Consider the following 20,828-nt stretch of genomic DNA (forward strand, 5'->3'; position numbering starts at 1 on the left):
ATTTATTAGTGAATAGTGATATCCATCCAATCATATACTCATAAGTAAATTTTGAACAATCTAAAACTTACGAGATTGGATGAATTTATGGTATTACTCTCTCCGTTTCCTAAACATCTTCCCTCTTTCCGTTTAAGTGCGTTTCCAAAAGATCTTCCCTCTTTTACTTTATTCCTTATTTGGAATTTTTTTTTCCTTTTTACCATCTCATGTCCTTATCATATGGTCCACCATTGCATTATTATTTTAATTTTACTCCATTTCTCTCTCCTCCGTTACCCACCTCACACCCCACACAACTTGATTCTCATTGATATCTGTAGTAATAGTAACAAAGAAGATCTTTAGAAAACGGAGGTAGTATACATTTTGAGTATGACCAATAATAAACTCAAACCCGGCCAATGGACGGTTTAGTATATTTGCTAGTGATATCCATCCAATCATATACCCATACGCAAAGAATTTGAACAATCTAAAATTTACGAGATTGGATGAATTTATGGTATTCGATAATAGACATTTTAAGTATGACCAATAATAAACTCAAAACTGGCCAATGATTTAGGCCTTGTTTGGTTGACAAAACAAATCATGGGAAGTGCAAATTCCTAGAAAGTAGAAGTATATGAAGTTGTTTGGTTGGCAAAATCATGGGAATTTGCACTTCCTAGGAAGTTCTACTTCCTCCAAAATGGAGGAAGTTACTTACCTAGGTCCCCCTAGGTAAGTAGAACTTCCCATGGGAAGTTCTACTTCCCATTATCAACCAAACACAATTTTACACTTCCTCGGAATTTCAAATACATTGGAAAAATAACTTCCTAAGAAGTATGACTTCCTATATACAACCAAACAAGGCCTTAGTATATTTATTAGCTAGTGATATCCATCCAATTATATACCCACACATTTATTAAATAAGACAAGTATCAAATACTGTTTGATGTATTAATGATTCGTAATGGAATAAAATTGTTGTTAAACATTGATGCTTTACGTATCTATATATATGGGTTAGGTTTTCATGAGTACCCTTTTATGGTAAGCATCATTTAAATTGAACAAAAATTTCATAAAATGAGTAGAAAACATTAAATAAGCAAAAATGTAATATGAGAAAAACATAAAATGAGCATAAAAAAGTTTAATGAGCAACAACTTAGCGAAATGAGCATAAAAATGTTAAATGAGCAAAAACATAATATAACCAAAACATAAAATGCGCAAAAATATTGTTAAATAATGAGCAAAATATTACTAATATGGATTTAATTCTTAAATTCTATATCAATATACTTTTATATGACAATGAAGCAATATTTCCATCATGTGAAAGCATAATGCCACTTCCCAATTCTCACCTCAAACAAAGAGTTGTTTTTGACATTGTATGGACCACCTTATTAAAATCCTGAAGATTGATGCTCAAAATGCCAAAACGGTCTTGACTCTTAATATTACCACAACACGATACCAAATATTAAGGATGTTTTGGTCTAATAGTTAAGATTGAGATACTGTGAACGATAGGTTACAGGTTCAAATCCTCCTTCCCCTTCTTTGTACTTTGTACTGCCTTTGTGGCTCATATGGATTTTTTTAAAAAAAACAACACAATACCAAATCATAGTGTGTGGCATAAATAATAACACAAAAAGTGTGACAGAATATTTCTTTTTCGTCGACCAATTATAATAAGTGATAACTAGTTGCTTCTTATACACTTGTAATTGCTAAAGTTTCTATCTTCTATAACTGATTATTAGTATGCAACTTTCCCAATTCTCACCTTCTAAAAAGTTGATATTTTTCCCCTAAAAAAATTAATATTTTGAAAATATATTTGCTCTCTTCTTTTATTACTAATATTTTTTACACGCTATGCGTGCGTGTTATATTAACGTTTTATTTTCTCAATAAGTTATTCATTAGTGTGAAATTTTTTTAATTCGAACAAACATTTATAATTAATTTAAAATTTTAAATTATGTTTTTCTTAAATTAATGTTTTGTTGGTTTTTTAGTTATTTGTCCATCATTATTCAAGTATAGTTTTGAGAGAAGAAAATATATAAAGCAGAAGAAAATTTGTGCTCAAATAAAGTGAAAGAATTTGTGTATTCATCCGTTGAGTATTAATAAGTGGAAGAGTTCGATTTATATAATAGTCATTATCGAATAAAAATCAACATCTAGGTTTTAAAATATTACTCCCTCCGTTTTTTTATTAGTTTACCCCTTTTGACTATTGACACTATTCACATATATGACTTTGACTATCTTTTGTAATTTGTATTTAAGGAAAAATATAGTCATGTGAGATCTTGTTGGATTCGTCTCAATGTGTATTATCCAAATATCAACTTTTTGTAATTTTTGCTTATCGAAAATTAGAGATATTAAGGTTCAAATTAGTATCTCGGCAAATGTGCCCCAAAGAAAGGGGTAAACTAATAAAAGACGGAGGGAGTATCTTATAACTATTAATATGAAATTCAATTATTTTTTTCGTCTGATTTGTCAATCAAGTTATATTGTCAATTTATTTTTATTTTTTTATCAGATTTCACACATATGTAAGAAGAGGAAATCAATCTCCTTAATTTAATATTTAATTGAAATTTCAAATTTAATTTCATTGTTAACTTGTTCAATATATATGATAATAAGTAGGAAGAAGAATACATTTTTTAATATATATGACAATGTAAATTCATTAAGGGTATATCAGACTTGTTGCAAGGGGACACCATTTTCCTCCCCCTTCACTTATATAATAATAGAGATTACAATATTTCTCTTATTTAGAAGTTTAATATCAATTGCAACATTACTAAATTTGACTATGCTTTTTCTTTATCTCTCTTTATCATATGAGTCCCTTTTTTCATCTCTCTCTATCTCTCTCATCTCCTTAAGAAATGTGCAACCTTTATATGTTACAATTATTAAAGAATGGAAGTACATTGAGACGAATCTAATAAGATCCCACATAACTATTTTTTCTTTAATTAATAAGTACAATTCACAAAAGATAGTTAAAGAAATGCATATAAATAATGTCAAATTCAAAATGAGTCATCTAATAAAAATCGGAAGAAAGTATGTATTAATTATTTTGGAGGATTTGGACCATCATGTCTCAGGTCCCAACTCAATGGTCCAATATTATCTGGATGGATGAGGATTGAAATCTGCACCAGAACCTGCGATGTGTTATCGCAATTGTTTATGGTTAACGTTGTGTAAAGGGAATTATGGAGCAGACATGGGACATCCGTAAAAGGACTAAAGGAGTCCCACTGGCTACCAGGGCCTAGGCTCAAAACATTGATCTTTTTTCCTGACCTTGTACTATTCAAGGTCAAGCAGGACCATAAGGCAACTAGTCTTTTGATTGTTAATTAGGGAGGAGTGGAGGACATCGTACTAACAATTGCTATCTCACAAGACAACAAATTATTTTCGATCAACTGTATCTAGGAAGATACTACATGTGAAATTGTCTACTATTCCCTTCGTCCTAAAATATAGTTCCCATTTCTATTTTGGGAGTCAAATTTTAAAAACTTTGACCAAATATTCTTACTAATGTATACAAAAAAAAACATATTCATGAGGGGTCTTGTTAGATTCGTCTCAATGTGTAGATTCGTAATATCAACTTTTCATATATTTTACTAATAAGAAATAGAAGATATCGTAGGTCGAAGGTACGTTTTGAAGACTGTGCAAAATGAAATGGGAATTATATTTTGGGACGGAGGGAGTATTTAAAACCTCCGATTTTATTGCTTACAACATTATAATTTCTATACTTGTTAACCTACGACTTTGAATCATTAACTAGTGACTGTTCCGATGATGCCCCGACTTGCTTCTTTTTGTAACTTTTTGTCTTGTGAGTAAAAAATTGACGTCATAATTTGAAAAATACAAGAAATTGATGGAGTAATAGTTTATGTCTACGATAGTCCATTATCATTACCATTAATGTGTTAGGTACTATCACTACTTGTATAAGTTTTTTAATGAGATATAATTACAAGATGTTATTATATTTTATTTTGCAATACTAAATAATGATGTTATGTTGGATCAGTGTTTAAACTCTCACTTTTCATTTTAAAGATCACGTGTTCGATACCTTGTAAATACATAACATTACTTTTTAGTTGAGGGATTCGACATGAAAATAGAGCATTTGCATCATTAGAGCCTTAGAGGAGAGTTCCACATGGCACATAGACATTCTTAGAAACGCCTTTTAATATATTAGATATAGATATCATAAATTCTAAAACAACGAAAATAATAGAAAGTTATTATTTTATGAATTTTTATGTAGTAACTAGTAATAGTTGACTTATATAATAGTAAAAAAAATGTATATTTATTTATAATGCAAAAAGTGTTGCGATGCGCCTAATGAAAGTAGAGATAATACCTATTTTCTTTTACTTTAACTCTTGTACTATCAACTAACAATTTTGTCAAAAAAAAAATTATATACTAACATATGATTGCACTTTTTCTATTAGCATACTAGCTTTTTATGCACTTTATCAGTGCGGTGACATTTTACGCATAACTATTACTCAGTAATAAAAGAATCAAATATGAAATTATGAAAGTGCGTACCTAAGCTCACATCCGTTTGGTGAGTAAAAAAGATTTAAATACTTGCATAATATTATGAAAGTAGTATTTAAAAATATTTTAATAAGTAAGTACAAGTGATGAAATTGCATATCCAAGTAATGGAGAAAACTGATTTTTTTTTTTTTGGAGTTTGGGTTTGTAATGAATTTTTATTATGGAAAATTTTTAATAGAGTTTGAATGAGTTGTCTCTGTAATGCGAATTTCGTGTTTTTTTATTGCCTGTAGTATTAATTTTTGGTAAGTTCTTGATTATGAATTTTTTTAGTTAATTGGATGTAAATTTAATTTGATTGAATCTTTTTTATTGACAAGTTTATGTGATTGACCATTATATGAGTTTGATTTGGTTTAATAGAGATTTGATTGAAATTTTGTTTTGGCAAGTTTATGCGTATAATGGTTTTTGATTTACTATTGGAGGGTGTAGTTGTATTGTAATATTATGTTGTGGAGGAGTGAATATGTAAGTTAATAGGGGGACATTGTTACTTCCTTCATTCTTTTTTATTTAATTGCAACATATACTACTTTAGGTAGTTTCATATTAATTGCAATAATTTCCCTTTTGGTTATAAAAGCTAGTCAAATTGACACAATTGCCCTTTTCACATCAAACTAAGAGGTCGTTTGGTTAACCTCAATTCCACTAGAATTTGGATTTTCTAATAGGAAGTACAAAATAGGATAGTTGTTTGATATGCAGGAAATAGGAAATTCATGAAAAAATAGAATTTCCAAGGAAATGGAAATTCCTATGAAATGTTGAAAAATTAATCATCAACCCCCCCCCCCCCCTTGGTGATTAGAAATTCATGTGTCAATACACAAATTCCTATACTCAACCAAACACCCAAAGCCACTTCATAGGAAATAAACAAGGGAATTTACTTCCAATGAAATAAGACTTCCTATGAAAATTAAGTTCCAATAATAACCAAAAGAGTCCTAAAACTCTTATTATTTATTTACCCACTCACATGGGTACTTTTGTCTTAACCTACTATATTTTTCATTTTCTTAGAATTTTTTTTTGACGGAACATTTTCTTAGAAATTGATTCAAATAAACTCATATGTTGCGATTAATAAAAAAAGTAATAAAGAAAAATTTGTTGGAATCTTCCATTAACACATTTGTGAAAAACAACCCTATAAATAAAATTTGGACACCATACCACTTTTTCGTTTGATGTTAGTATGTAAGAATTAAGATGTCATCAATTTGACTTCCCCTTCCCAATTTCTAAGCTCTCACTCCATAGTATCTGACCTACAAATACTATACCGGATGTGAGGGTTGAGATTTGGGCCAAGACCTTCCACCGTTTTTCAAAGAAAACACTACTTGTTACTAGTTGCTACTAAGGTCTAAGTAGTAATACAACAAACACTACGAGTCATATTCTATGGCTAAAGACTAAAGAGGCCAGAAACCAGCAATTTTCAAAATGAAAAATGGGCCTGTTTTCCTTAGTATAGACCTAATTATGAAGCCCTTGATTTGTGAATAGTGATCTTTCTATGGAGGTGGGTGGAAGATGCAGCATTATGCAGAACATGATCATGCAAAAAGGTGGGGATACTTGGGTTTAAATAGATGAAAAATATGGCAGTTCTCAAGATTGTACTGGGCCTGAATCTGAGCTAGATATATAGCACAGGAAAAACCCACATGAGCGTGGTTATTACATGCAACCTACCAGTGTAGCACCATTTTTTTTTTTAATGGAAAAGAGAAGTGCATTAATCAAAGCGACAAAGTGTCCATAAGTACATAAGGTGCTACAATACTAGGGCAGTGATGCTCCCAACATTGCTTAACACCAAAAGGCACAACTCTAGCAAGGTTATGGGCAACAGTATTCCCATCCCTTTTAACATGAGAAAAAAAAACAGAAGAGAAGGCATTACACATAGCAAGAATGTCCCCAAGTATTGCATCCAAATCAGAGAAGAAAATTGCTGCTTTTGTTAATCTTTTCGTCGCTACTAAAGAGTCGGACTCAAAGATCACATCACCATATCCATGAGCTTTGGCTAAGCGGGTTGCCATATAAATGGCCTTGCATTCAGCTACCTCAGGAGGCTAGTAGGCACGCACACGTCTAGTTGCAGCAAAGCACACCTTACCTTCCGAGTTGCGGGCTATCACTCCAAGTCCCACCTACCCTTCCTCAGCCAAACTTGCATCTGTGTTCAATTTAATAACGTGTGCAGGGGCAGCATGCCATCGACCTGGGCTCGGAGCCACGGGGGAACACCCTCCTCCATAAATCCTCACAGCATAGTTATTAAAATCATCAAATTGTCTCATAATTCTCTGGCCCACAACAGTGGCAGGGTGGCTTGTGTGCTCAAAGACTTTCCTGTTTCTTTCAACCCAAACATTCCATAGGATATAACAACCCTTTTGAACCACATTTGCATCCATCTTACTCCATCTGACGAGGGTATCACACATGGCTTCATCTTCCACCCCTAGCACTAACATATAACTGTCTAACTCTTCCCACAACTTTAGCGACATCGGACAACGATAGAATAAATGTAATTGCGTCTCATCCTCTCTGGCACAACAGGGGTAACATGTTTCGTCGATGAGGTGACGTCTCTTAAGCACATCCCTTACCGGGAGTGAATTTGTGCAAGCACGCCACAGGAAATGGCGTACCTTAGGCGACACATGTAAGCTCCATAAAATATTCCACACTCTATGAAAATCATCCAGGTTCTCCCTTTTCCCAGCATATAAGCAGTTTTCACCGAATAAGTGCTGTCCTTAGAGTACGCCCAAGTTAAATCGTCCTGTAAACATCTAGTGCTTAAAGGGATAGCCATAATACAATGTTCGTCACGTTCATTATTGAAATGGCTCTCAATAAGATCCACATTCCACTCCTTCCGTTCAACATCCATCAAATCTCCCACCACTTCTAGTCCCTCCACTCGAGCACTCTTGATGAATCTACCTTCTTCATCCCCCACCCATGATAGCACCATCTTTTTAGCACTAGTGTTACATGAGCTGTAACAAACGCCCTCTATTATATAAAGTTTTACTGACTTTTCATTTCGATTCCTTTTATAAAGTTCTATTTACTTTACTTTATTGTTAAATTGGCAAAATAAAGAAATTATTAGTTAATTGACCTAATCCACTTTTGTTTGCTAAACTTGTAGGAAATTTAACACAAACAACAGACTCAAGTTGCTCTTATTAGGCAAATTCAATTCCTGATATATTCTAAATGCTACCAATTGCCTGGGCTTGATTTTGAAATTCCTTAAGTTTTAAATGGTTTTCTTTGTTTAGCATCTTTGTCCAGATAAAGTGTGTATAAACAGAACTCCTTTTGATTATTTGAACGCACCGATTAATTACGACGAAATGGTATTGCTAGCCTCTACCCATATCCTAGCTCGTCTAAGAGATTTTGGTAATTAAATCTCTCTATTTACACAAAATATATCTTTGGTTGTCAATGATTAAAAATAAAAAAATTTAGATATTCGAAAAATATATAGTGAGACGAATCTAACAAGATCCCACGTGAATATGTCTTTTCTTAACTATAATTCACCAAAGATAAACTAAAGGTATTGTGTCAGACCGTCCGTCCATAATATTTGGTCGGACGACTTTCAGTTGGATTCAAAAAAAATTTAGTTGGTTTCAATTTTTGTTCAGTTGGTTTTAAAAAAAGTTTCAATTAGTTTCAATTTTTTTCAGTTGGTTTCAATTTTTGTTCAGTTGGTCTGACACAATGGAACCAACTGAAAGAATAAAACAACCAACTGAAAAGAATAAAGTAACCAACTGAAAGGATAAACCAACCAAATCAAAGAATAGACCAACAAACTGAAAGAATAAAACAACCAACTGAAAGGATAAACCAACCAAATGAAAGAATAGACCAACAAACTGAAACAATAAAACAACCAACTGAAGAACTCCAATATTACCATCTTTCTCGTAAGTTACATGAAGCTATTCCCGGGAAAGAGCCAAGAGGCCTTTAGTCCTTGCACCTAAAACAACACTTTATACATGGTATAAGGAAATCATGGCAACTTGTATGTCTGAGTCTTCGAATAATGAAATTTGCTGTTGTAGGGGGGGCAAACTTTCAATGGAGGACATACTTGATGAGTTAGCGACTACCATCAAGAGGAAGTGTGAGTCATTGACCCATCTGTCTTCGAAATGTTGTATCTATAAAATCCCCAAAAACCTCCGGAAAATAAATGAAAATTCCTATACTCCTTCGCTTATCTCCGTTGGCCCCTTCCATCATGGCAACACAAAGTTTCAACCCATGGAGGAGCATTTTTGTGAATGACGGTCCGACCAAAATGTTGTAGTCAGACCGTCTGATACAATAGTTTCACAATAAAGTTTATGAATAGTGTAAAAGTCAAAACGTTGCAATTAAAAAAGAACAACGATATTTTTTTAAAAGAAGGCCCAATAAATTAATAAAAGGCCCCTCTTTCCCATATGGGCTCAAATTTGGGTTAAATTGGTGAATCCAAACCGACCTCTCACAACAAGGGCCACCTACCTGCTGGTCAAAACTAGAAAGACAAAAAGTAGGAAGTATATTCTTTAAAAAACAAGCACCAAAAAAGTTGGGAAATTTTCATGGAAAACCAACAAACTTAGGAACTATCCACTTTGACTCTTTCTCTCTATTTTCCGCCATCTTTCTTGAACATCCAATTTTAAGAACATTACCTAAAAAAAAAAACTTCATATGGAGAAGAAGTAAGATAGAGAAAGTAAATAACCTTTTTCCATCAACAAATAGAGAGAAAAACAGAGCAAAAACTCCAAAAAAACTGGAAATAAAGATTCAATCACGGCTTTCCTTGGGATCAACGGCCAAAAAAGCACAAATTTTCACCAAAAATTACACCTCAAAAACAACAATTTTGATAGATTGAGAAAATTGGAAGTTGAAAAATTGAGAACCCCTTCTCCTAACGGAGGCAGGGGTGCTCTGCCTTCTGAAGGCGGTTGCCCTTCCGATCTTCTTTATCTTGCGTGTGGTGGCTTTTTTGAGACCTACCCTTTTCTTATTTTGTCTTTAATTTTTCTGGGTATTTCTTAGATTTTGCTAATTTTGTAGTTTTCATTGAGAAATTTTTGGAGGAAAAAGAATATATAAAAATGGGGGCTTTTGAAAGAACTCTTACAATTAAGAGGGTTCCTACGGTTTTATCCAATTATCAGGAGGAAGATGGTGGTGGTGGTGTAGTGGAAAATCTTGGTTGTGGACGGAATTGTCTTGGAAAATGTTGCTTGCTTGGTAAGGTTTAAATTTGGATGGAGTTTAATCTTATTGATTTTTGATGTTTGATTCTCAAATTTGCATGATTTAGATGATTTTTTTGGGTGGTGGGTATGTGTTTATGGTTTTGATGATTGTACTCATGAATATGATTATAAAATTTGGTATATTTTGATTGTTTGATCTTTTGGTTTAGTCATATAGTAGGTTTTTTTCTTTTTTGTGATTAGGACATATATGGGTCGTTTTGCATGAATACTTACTGTTCATTATTTAAGATTGTTGGATTTATAATCAGAAAGTGGATGTTTTTGGGATATGTTTGGCTTTATGGATTCTTTATGATTGCAAACATATTAATAAGGTCTGATTGAGTGAGTGATTATAGAAATCTCATGCGAGTGTGCTTATTTATTATATGTATCCATGTCTAGTGGAAGCTTATTAAGTTTGATTGTCTTAGTTATATAAAACTTACATATTCATCCGTTGAATCTTCTATTTTATTGATTGTTCTATTGGATACTTCAGTATCAATTGCTTTAGATATGTAGATTTAGATATGTTTGGTTGTGATGTGCTGTAATGTAGTCTGTAGCTGTTTTTAGGCTACTAGGGAAAGGCGAGTGAACGACGAGTTCCTTTATAGTTGTTTGTATTAGATAAGATGAAATTTCTGAATGTGTAGCTTGGTAAAATGAGAGTCAATAGAGTGCTAACAGTCTGGGTGTTGGTTTCAGTGGCCAAGCTCCCTTTATATGTGTACAAGGAAGAGGATGGAGATATGCATGAAAATGGCATTATGGCCAATTCAGGGGATCAATTACCTCCTGTATCCTTTCTTCATGATCTCTTGCTAGGACAATGGGAGGACAGGATGAGGAGAGGTTTGTTCAGATATGATGTAACTCAATGCGAAACCAAAATTATTCCTGGGAGATACGGATTTATTGCTCAGCTAAATGAAGGACGTCACCTGAAGAAACGGCCCACTGAGTTCCGGGTTGATCAGGTTCTTCAACCATTTGATGGCAATAAATTCAATTTCACCAAGGTTGGCCAAGAAGAAGCACTTTTCAGGTTTGAACCTAGTAAGGACCACATGACACATTACTGTCCAAGTGCGCCTGTGACATCGGAACTGGATTCACCAAACATGGTTGCTATAAATGTAAGTTTTTATGTATTATTCAGCTTCTCTTGAAGTACTAATTCATTTAGGCATCTAAATTTAGATGTTTCAATGAATGTAGTTTGACTCACAAGAACTTGGTTTAATTGTCAGGTGAGCCCAATAGAGTATGGACATGTCCTTTTGATTCCTCGTATATTCGATTGCTTGCCTCAGATGATTGATCATGCAAGCTTTTTGGCTGCTCTTCATTTTGCGAAAGAAGCAGCTGACCCTTTCTTTAGAGTTGGTTATAATAGTTTAGGTGCATTTGCCACAATTAATCACCTTCACTTCCAGGTAATTATAGACTTGCCTTCTCTGCCAGTCTGAATACTTTGCTGGTAACAATTTGACTTCTGCTCTATTGATGGGATAAATTTTTATGAACAACTGACAGGCTTATTACTTACAAGTGCCTTTCCCAGCTGAGAAAGCACCAACTCAAGTTATATCTGAAGTGAAAGTTATCCCTCCTAATTGCGTTGTGATTTCTCGACTTTTGAAGTATCCTGTTCGAGGTCTTGTCTTCGAGGGTGGTAACACTATTGACGATCTATCTAATGCTGTAGCTAGCTCTTGCATTCGCCTTCAAAGTGCCAATATCCCTTTCAATATTCTCATCTCTGATTGTGGAAAAAGGGTATTCTTGTTCCCTCAGGTATGTTAATCCTCTTGCAACAATGATCTACTGGAGATAGTAGTGCTATATAGTGCTTAGTTGCTTTCTTATACTGCATTGAATACAGTTATCTTGTGAAATACAAAAGGTGGTATATCAAACCTTCCAGACTTGGACTAGTGGGGATTGATAGAATAACTCCGTCTCAAATTACTCTGCATTTGCTTTTTTAGTCTTCAAAACCCATCTTTGGCCATCAATATCTTTACTTTTGTATTAAGGAAAATTACACCAAAAAAAGTTGCTAATTTGAAAATATTTTGTGACGGAGAGAGTACAATCGATTGACCTCATATTGTCACAAATCAATTATGTTTCCATGATCTGGAGCCTATATATGTTTCTGTTGTATATGGATGGTTTACAAATTGACAAAAATGTTACTGCATTACACCCAAGGGAGCTTATCTGAGCTGTTACTGCTCGCACCTTCCACTTGGGAGGTCCTGGTTCGGTATCAGGCAAGAGCGGTTGCAGCAGTTGGTTGGGGGTGGGGTGGGGGGAGGTTTGGGCTTTATACTGAGCCAGGGTCAACCTGAGAGAGGTACCAGGTCTACCTACTGGTCTAGGACCGTGTTTAGCTACCCAAAAAAAAGAATGCTGCTGCATTACACCAATATTAATATTAAAAAACTTCACAAATCTTACAGAATAATATATGATTTTTTTTTTCTTTTGAACACAGTGCTTTGCTGAGAAACAAGCTCTAGGACAAGTGAGCTCAGAAGTGCTGGACACACAAGTGAACCCGGCAGTGTGGGAGATTAGCGGACACATGGTGCTGAAGAGGAGAGAGGATTTCGACAAGGCATCAGAGGAGTATGCATGGAGACTTCTGGCTGAGGTTTCTCTCTCAGAGGAGAGATTCGAGGAGGTGAAGGCAATAGTCTTAGAAGCTTCAGGGTTAAAAGAGATCTGTATCCCTAGAAATAGCATTAAAGAAGAGGAAAGGAGTGAAGAAGGTTCCAAAGAGCCTTCTGAGTCCGCCCAACTACTGCTGAAAGATTGTATAGTTTTGCAGTGAAGTGAGTGAAGTGGTCACTAGCTAGCAAAGATCTTGTCACTGTTTTAGGCTGCGGCCGCTGCGCTGCGCTGCTTGTTTATGTTTCCTGTGGATGGATCTTTAGTTTTCTGTATAATAAATAATCCAGGAGATGCTACATGCTAGTAAACTTATTTAGTCTTGGAAGCTCTATCTTAGTGGCAAGTTTTTGTTGATTGTACATACGATATACTACATGCTCGGTAACAATGAACCATCTTTTCCAAAATTATGAACTTATATATTCGGTCTTTCTTTTTTAGATCTCCCGCGGAGTTTATCTTGTCGTGTTGGTTAAACTGTTGCGATTTGATCTTGTCGTGTTAGTTAAACTGTTGCAATTTTGAGTCCTTTATCGGAGAGATGGAGACGTGGGCCTTCGATGAAGACCTTTCATACCAATCTATGAATGGTTATCCAGAGCCCAGGCAAACAGAGAAGGTTGTTCACTTGTTTGAAACCAGGAAGTTTTAGCCTACGTCCTCCATATAATTTGAGAAGTTGACTTTTGTGGTCAATTTTCTAGATATTGACATTTGAAATAATTGTCTTTTATCTTTTATCATTGCATAATAATCCCTTGAGGTAGATTTTTTTTTATACAAGTACGAGTTGATTCGGGCTACATTATCTAAACTAGTATTTTTTTTTTTCAAAAAAATAAATAATTAAATAATTATTTTCATATTAGGATAATGATGTAATTTACAACCCTACTTATTGCATGAACATATAAAAATAAAAATTGTGACGGTGGCTCAACGTGGATAAGAGACACCATCAATCCTAGCGTTTGTGATCAACAAGGGTTCTTCTGCTACTCAACATCGACAATTTTCCTGGAAGTTACAGCATGCCTACGAGCAGCAACATAGGCAGGTCCAAGTTTTCACAGCTTCTAAGGTGTTGATCCGTCTTTTACGTTCCACAACACAACCACATATCTATATTCGTTGGACGATCGCTCGCCTACGTGATGTAGGAAACCAATTTACTTCCTGTCGAATAGTCCACGTATCTAAGACTCGAGTTGCGACGACCCACAAACTAGCTTTAAGGTGTCGTCAAACTCGTATGGACTTGTAGGTCTTGTCTTTTCTGTTCTCTAATTTCTTGTAAGTTTTCTTGATGCCAAAAAATAAAGATAATGATGTAATTTGAATCATTATCTTTTTGTAAAACGAAATTTGAGGAGCTTCTATACATATATGAAAACTGTTTAGATTGCTAATATTTTTCATTAGCTTTATGAAAACCTCATTCTATATGGAGAAACACCATATCATTAGCCAACTAACATTAATATATGGTTTAACATTGGCTGGTAAGGCATGCATAACATGCTAAGGAAATACCCAGCATAATGCCGGGGATAAGGATCGAACCTCTGACCTCAGGGGCCAAGGGGGATCGCTCTACCCACTTGAGCTAACTCCTATCCTTAATTTTCTAAGATTTAATGAAGTCGTTTTAGAGCTTCCAATACCCATTTTCATACCCGAATTTATGCAATCTAGACTACATGTGCTCCAAGCCTCCTTTTGCTCCAACGGGGGATTTCAACGGGTAGGATCAGGACCAGATCCTCTAAAATCCAGATACGTTTTTCAAGCATGGATCCAAATCCGACCCTTATCAGTTGGGTAATAAAATTGAGGATTCATATCCAGATCCAATGGATCCAAACGGATCCTAACCTTTTTTCTCCAAACAATCCTCAATTCATAATAATTAATATTTTAAAGAATAAAACAATGCAATTTAGCATCTTCCTTTGTCGATGTGAAGTAAACAAACATTCAACCTTAATACAACAAATCCAAGCATAAATAACATTAAATTTTACCCTTTTAATTACTTCCTCCGTTTTTTTTTACTTGCAGCACTTTCTTAAAAGGGAAATAATTAATTACTTACAACACTTTCTACTTTTACTTTTTCTTTCTCTCTATCTCTCTCCAATCACATGGGGTTTTCTCTTTTTTCCTCTCTACCTCTCTCCTACCCAAATTTTGCATTGGAGTTGATGGAAAAAAGATGTTGCAAGTAAAAAAAAAGGAGGAAGTATATAATGTTAGAATTCTTTTTAAAAATGGCTAAATAGATCCAGGTAATAATTTTAGGACCTTGTCTTCCGTTTTTAAAAACTAGGATCCTAATCCTACCAATTCATCAGGTCCAGAATTTGAGGATCTAAATTCACTATAAAGGAATTTGGATCTATAGATCCGGGTAGAGTCCATTATCACTAACATTCCTAGCTACAACCTAAATATTCTTAGGTAGTTGCAAACTTGCAATGTCAATAAGAGATCCTGGGGCCATAACTAAAGGGATTAATGCTTTTCTTAAGTATTCTATTTTGGAAGAGGGAAGGAGTTATTACTTCTGTTTTTATTTTAAATAGAGAATTGTAGTAGCTGAAAATATATTAAATAAATTTATAAAATCTTTGACAAATTTGTATGACATGCTTATATTTGAACATGTCATGTGTCATACATGTTCTTCTCCCGTATATTACTCCACCACCTGCTCCCTTATGAAACTCTTTCTCTTGTTAAGTCAAAGAGGAATTAAATTGCTATCAAATGAAGAATTAAATCCTCATAAAATATTAGAGAAATTCTTTGCGTAGTTCTTTTCATTATATCTAACTTTAATTCATTGTCTAGAGAAACAAATTTTGGCACTTCCAACTTCCAAAGTTATTTTAAGACGTTGAGTATGTCAATTTCAAATTACATTTATTATACACTTGAGTGTATTATGTGCATAATATGCTTAAGGCAAAAGCTAACCGACGTCCCAACTCCCAAGGATGTTAGATACTCCAATGCAAAAGCTAACCGAGTAAGAAATATGTTCTACTTAATTACTCATATTTATATAAAATAATATATTAATATAATAATGCATGATTTCAATGCAATGTATTTAAATACTTTGAATTAAAATTTAATGTTTTTCCCTTTCCTATTGAAGAACATTAAATGCTTTGTATTGAAATTATATATTATTCTTTTATTTTGTATAAGGGTTATGCTATATGCAGCCTTAGGGTTGCATATAAGACATAAATACACTACTTAAAGTGGAAATAAGTTGTGAATTTATGGAAAATTTTTGCATCAACCAATGTAATAAATGATCAATTAATGCAACTTATTTCCATTTTTAGCTTTTTATATACAATCCTTAATACTCCGTTAGCAGGATCGCGTACTTAATGTTTTTTTCCTTGTTAATTTCCCATTTGGAGCTCCACTTATTCGGCTTATTTTGCTCAAAACATAAAAATAATCTTTGGTGTGTACTATGCTCATGATACGCAAATAAAAGATACGGAAAACACTTCAACATCATTGATAAATTTATCCAAAGATCACCACAACTGTCGTCGGGTAAAATTTCACTACAACTATCTGCTATAGGAGATTAACATTCGACCTTAGGAGCCAATATATTTTCTAATCAAACACAAAAGTAGGATATAAGGTAAAGAGTAATTAAGGACCTTTTTTCTTTTGGCATCAGACAACAGGCCTGAATCTGATGATGACTATTCTTTGTTTACAGTTCAAGAGTCTGTATTGGAGAACTCACACTCATACTCCAAGTCACAAGTCTTTGAAAACTAGAAATCACGAGATACTGATGTGTCCCAAAAATTTCCCTCCAAATTAGGGAAAGCTATGAATTGACTATTTTTTAATTTTATTCTTGATGCAAAAATTTGTTGCAGGTAAGGTAGTTATACATCAGTGAATAGTGATCATCAAAAATCCTATTTACTCCCTCTGCTTTTTTTTATTTGCTACATTTTGGTTTACACAAGAATTTAGGAGATGTCATTTTCATTTTTTTTAGTGTACTTTTTGACCCTTTTAGCATTAAATAGGGTGGAAAAAGGGGGAAAAGTAGTACTTTTTGCTGAGAAAAGAAGGGAAACAAATATAATACTATTACTTTTTGGTAGGCCAAGTCTCCTAATAAGGAAATGTAGCAAATAAAAAAAAACAACCATTTTTGAAAAATGTAGTAAATAAATAAAAACAGAGGGAGTATTTAAAATAAAAATTGTACTTTTACCATATATTGAAAAATGTTTTATCCTACAAGTCTACAACACGTTAAGCATGTCTAACGCGCTAACATGTTAAGTTGTTAACTACATGCATCCATTGAATTGCATCGTCTTACACACACAATAATCAAAATGCTTATTGGAGTTGTTTTTCTAAATAATGAGATTAGCTTCTCTTTTAGAAATATTGGTTACTTAAATAACTAGTATTACCAAATAAATTAGTCAATTAATTAGCTAATTTTCGACCAAATATTGTCAAACATAGCCATTAATTACACTCACATGTTGGTGATCACTTATATTATCAGTTTATCACATGTTGGTGATCACTTATATTATCAGTTTATCACATGTAGGACATGAACTAGTCTAGTCCTTACCTTCCCGAAGAGCACGACACAACTTTAAACCATCATTTAGTAGACTAGTACTCCACTCCCATGTCAAAAATAATTGCTTGACCTTTACCAGTATCGAATTCCTTATCAATCAAAATTAAATCACATTCAATCAGCCGAAATTTCCACTATGTTCAGATTCAAAATAGTTATAGACTTTCCATAAAAATAGCTTTCAATTCGGGTCTATTCTCTTCGGCATAATATGTGAGAGTAAAAGTATTGTCGAAAACTAAATTGAACTAAAAATAAACTGAGAAGAACAAACCCTCCATAAACAATTCATCTTTCATGATACATTCCCACACTCAATCAATAGTTCGACATTTCTAAAATAGATATGATAACACTTCTTTCGAAAATCAAAGTAAAAAAAAAGGAACCAACGATGGAAGTATGAGTAATTCTTGTCAAGAAGTCATATCTATTCAAATCAATAACTCAAGCCACACCATCCTCAAACATGTAGCACATATATCAAATCACAAATACCATGTTCTTTCGAACTTATTTTCAATTCAATTCGATTTCTCTCCACATATTCTCTCAATAAAGGAGAACAATACCATATCAAAGAAAACTACTGTTAAAAAACAGTTAGAAAACTGTATTCACAAAATCAGAAATACTTCCAAATCCCTAGAAAAAAACACGTTAGTACTTTCGCCACTACTATTTCAACATTTAAAAATTCCACCCTAGAAAAAGCTTGTTCATCATCATCAACAAGCTCAAAAAAACAAAACATAATTAATCATCAAATTCATCATCCATCACCTATGCACAATTAAGTAATACTTCTTCTACTAAAATAGTAACTAATTAATTAAGTAATTAACCTTTCTTTCTCTCTCTTCCTTCTGCAACAACTTTCTCTCTCTAGATTCTATGATATGATCAAACGGCCATCATTTTCTTAAACTCCTCGAAATCAACATGACCATCACCATCAGCATCAACAGATGAAATCATCTTCTTACAATCTTTCAAAGAACACTTCTCACCAAGACTTTTCAATACATCATATAATTCGCGCGCAGAAATCTTACCGTTGCCATCTTTATCGTATAATCTAAAAGCTTCTTCAAGTTCTTTAGTAGAACCTGCATTACCACCAGATCCGGCATGAAACTCGGAAAATTCTAACAGATCCACAAATCCATCACCGTCTTTATCCATCTCTTCCATCATCTTCTTCACTTCTTCTGGTGATGTTTCCGATCCTAATGCTTGTAATAACGACTTTAATTCCGTCGCTGATATCTTTCCGTCGCCATTTGCGTCGAATTTTGAGAATATTCTCTCGATTTCGGAGTTTTTCGCCATTGTTGAATGATGAGAGAGATTTTGAGGTTTTTGGAAGAGAGAGAAAGAGGAAAAAAAAAGTTTTTTTAAAAAAAAGTGGAGAGTGAGGGGGTTAGTTATATACTCGTTTTAGGAGAGAGAAAGACGCGGTTTTGGAGGACGCGGTTGAGTAACAACTTACTTCTGATTAGTTTAGGATTGTGATTTTTTGGAATCTTTTTATTATGTTTCTTTCTATTTTGTAGTATTTAATATAGATTGATTTATTGTTCTGTATGTGATTATGTGGTCAGTGTTGTCCATAATATTATTGTATTTTTTTAAGAAGTTGTTTTATTAGTTATAGAAAGTACAGATTTTCAACGAAAGTTTTGCTACTTTTTTAAAACATAAGGAGCCATTTCTACATGAGAGTGTTTCTTTGAGATTTGTTCAATCTCAAAAGACATGAGTTTTGCTAAATTAGGAGCTACATAATTGTCGTCTCGTTTAACATGAGACCAAATAATGGAGTTAAAATCAACACTAGAAGAGATAATACTATGGAGAACAAGATCAAGATCCGAGAGGAAGATTGCATGTTTAGATAGTCGAGAGATCATCGTTTGACAATCTGATTCGCCAATAGTGTTATGCAAACCGAACCTCTTTCTCAACCGCACAACCTTTCAATAGCCTTTGCCTCCGCACTTCCACTGACCAATGGGTTCGCATTCTTCGAGTCGCAACAAAGAGAACGTTCCCACTTGAGTCACAAGCTGCGGTACCAAGGCTTACCTAGCCTTTGATGGCTATAGAGGCATCGACATTGAGCTTTATCATATTTTTGTTTTTGAACTTAACCTATTTTTGCTAGATCTAATTTATTTTTGTTGAATTTTGTTTTTTTTTTTAACTTAACTTAATATTTGCAGAATGCGTATTGTTTTAATGTGTTGAGAAGAACGTAGCCCAAATAACATAAGTGAAAGTATTGGGTCAGACCGTCTGACCAAATACTTTCTGTCAGACGGGCTGACCCAGTGACCTCAAAACACCCTCTCCTTTGGGCCTTCACAAAGCTCAATCATCACCATTTTCCCAACACTTTTCACCTCCCCAAAACCCCTAACTTTCCCACATTCCCTCTCCTTGAATGATAAGGAGGCGAGTGGTGTTAAGTAATGAGATTCCTCCAGATTGTGTTTTCATTTCAGTTGAATACTGTTATTTGTATCTATCTTTTTATCGATTTATTATATTGTAGGATATGAGTTTACGCTATCTAATACAAACTGAGCAGTGTGGAAACTAACAATCACATATAAGGATCGACATTCATAAAAAACAAACGTTAAATCTTAAAATTTCCATCATCCATCCTTCTTCCTCCATAACTAGTTTTCCAGAAACACAAAATTCTCTCTTTTCTATAAAGCACGAAAATAAAATCTACTACGATGATTTACGACAAATTAAACAAAGATATTGATATTGCTGCAAAGAATAAGAATTAAAGCAGTGACTTTGTGGCAGAAGAGGAATGAAGAAGACGGAGAAAGTGAAAGAAAGCAGAGGTTAGTGTTTTATTTTCTTTTCAATTGGACTTTGTTTTCTTTTAGTTGGACTTTGTTTTCTTTCAGTTGGACTTTGTTTTCTTTCAGTTGGACTACCTGAAAAAAAATGAAGACTACCTGAAAAAGAATGAAGACTACCTGAAAAAAAAAATGAAGACTACCTGAAAAAGAATAAAGACCAACTGAAACCCAAGGTAAGTCTAACTGAAGTACAAAAACCAACTGGAAAAAAAAAAGAAGACTAACTGAAAACAAAATGAAGACTACCTGAAAAAAATGAAGACTAACTGAAAAAAAATTAAGACTAACTGAAAAAAATTGGAACCACCTGAAAATCGTCCGACCAAAGATTATGGTCGGACGAGTCAGACACAATACGTTCTCATAACATAATGCAAAGTAACCTAGCCTCAATTACTTATTTTCTTTGTGAATCCACATTATGGTTTTACTTATTATATATTGATTTGTTAATTTGGAATCACGTCATTTTACCATCAATACTAAAGTGTGGGTTTTACGTGTCAGGAGTTGTTTGATATATTCAATTTTACAAGTGTGACCTTTTATGCAAGCTAAGTTAAATAAAAGAGAAGTTCATGCAGCACCTAACCTACGTTTCGTCCT

At 33.8% G+C, this 20,828-nt stretch overlaps 2 protein-coding genes across 2 annotated transcripts; one reads left to right on the top strand and one right to left on the bottom strand.

Annotated features, from left to right (window-relative positions):
* The first annotated feature begins 9,276 nt into the window (after nt 1-9,276).
* Nucleotides 9,277-13,114, top strand: LOC104906838 (GDP-L-galactose phosphorylase 2). The gene is made up of 5 exons (XM_010695668.4): nt 9,277-9,975; nt 10,698-11,128; nt 11,243-11,428; nt 11,529-11,789; nt 12,496-13,114. Exons 1-5 carry the CDS (start codon nt 9,837-9,839, stop codon nt 12,832-12,834), a joined length of 1,356 nt encoding a protein of 451 aa, XP_010693970.2. The 5' UTR covers nt 9,277-9,836; the 3' UTR covers nt 12,835-13,114.
* A 4,814-nt stretch (nt 13,115-17,928) lies between these two features.
* On the bottom strand, nt 17,929-18,744 carry LOC104906830 (probable calcium-binding protein CML18). The gene has a single exon (XM_010695658.4). It carries the CDS (start codon nt 18,664-18,666, stop codon nt 18,238-18,240), a length of 429 nt encoding a protein of 142 aa, XP_010693960.2. The 5' UTR covers nt 18,667-18,744; the 3' UTR covers nt 17,929-18,237.
* Between the last annotated feature and the right edge of the window lie 2,084 nt (nt 18,745-20,828).

This window comes from Beta vulgaris, chromosome 2, assembly GCF_026745355.1.
Source record: "Beta vulgaris subsp. vulgaris cultivar EL10 chromosome 2, EL10.2, whole genome shotgun sequence".
Classification (NCBI taxonomy): Eukaryota; Viridiplantae; Streptophyta; class Magnoliopsida; order Caryophyllales; family Amaranthaceae; genus Beta; species Beta vulgaris.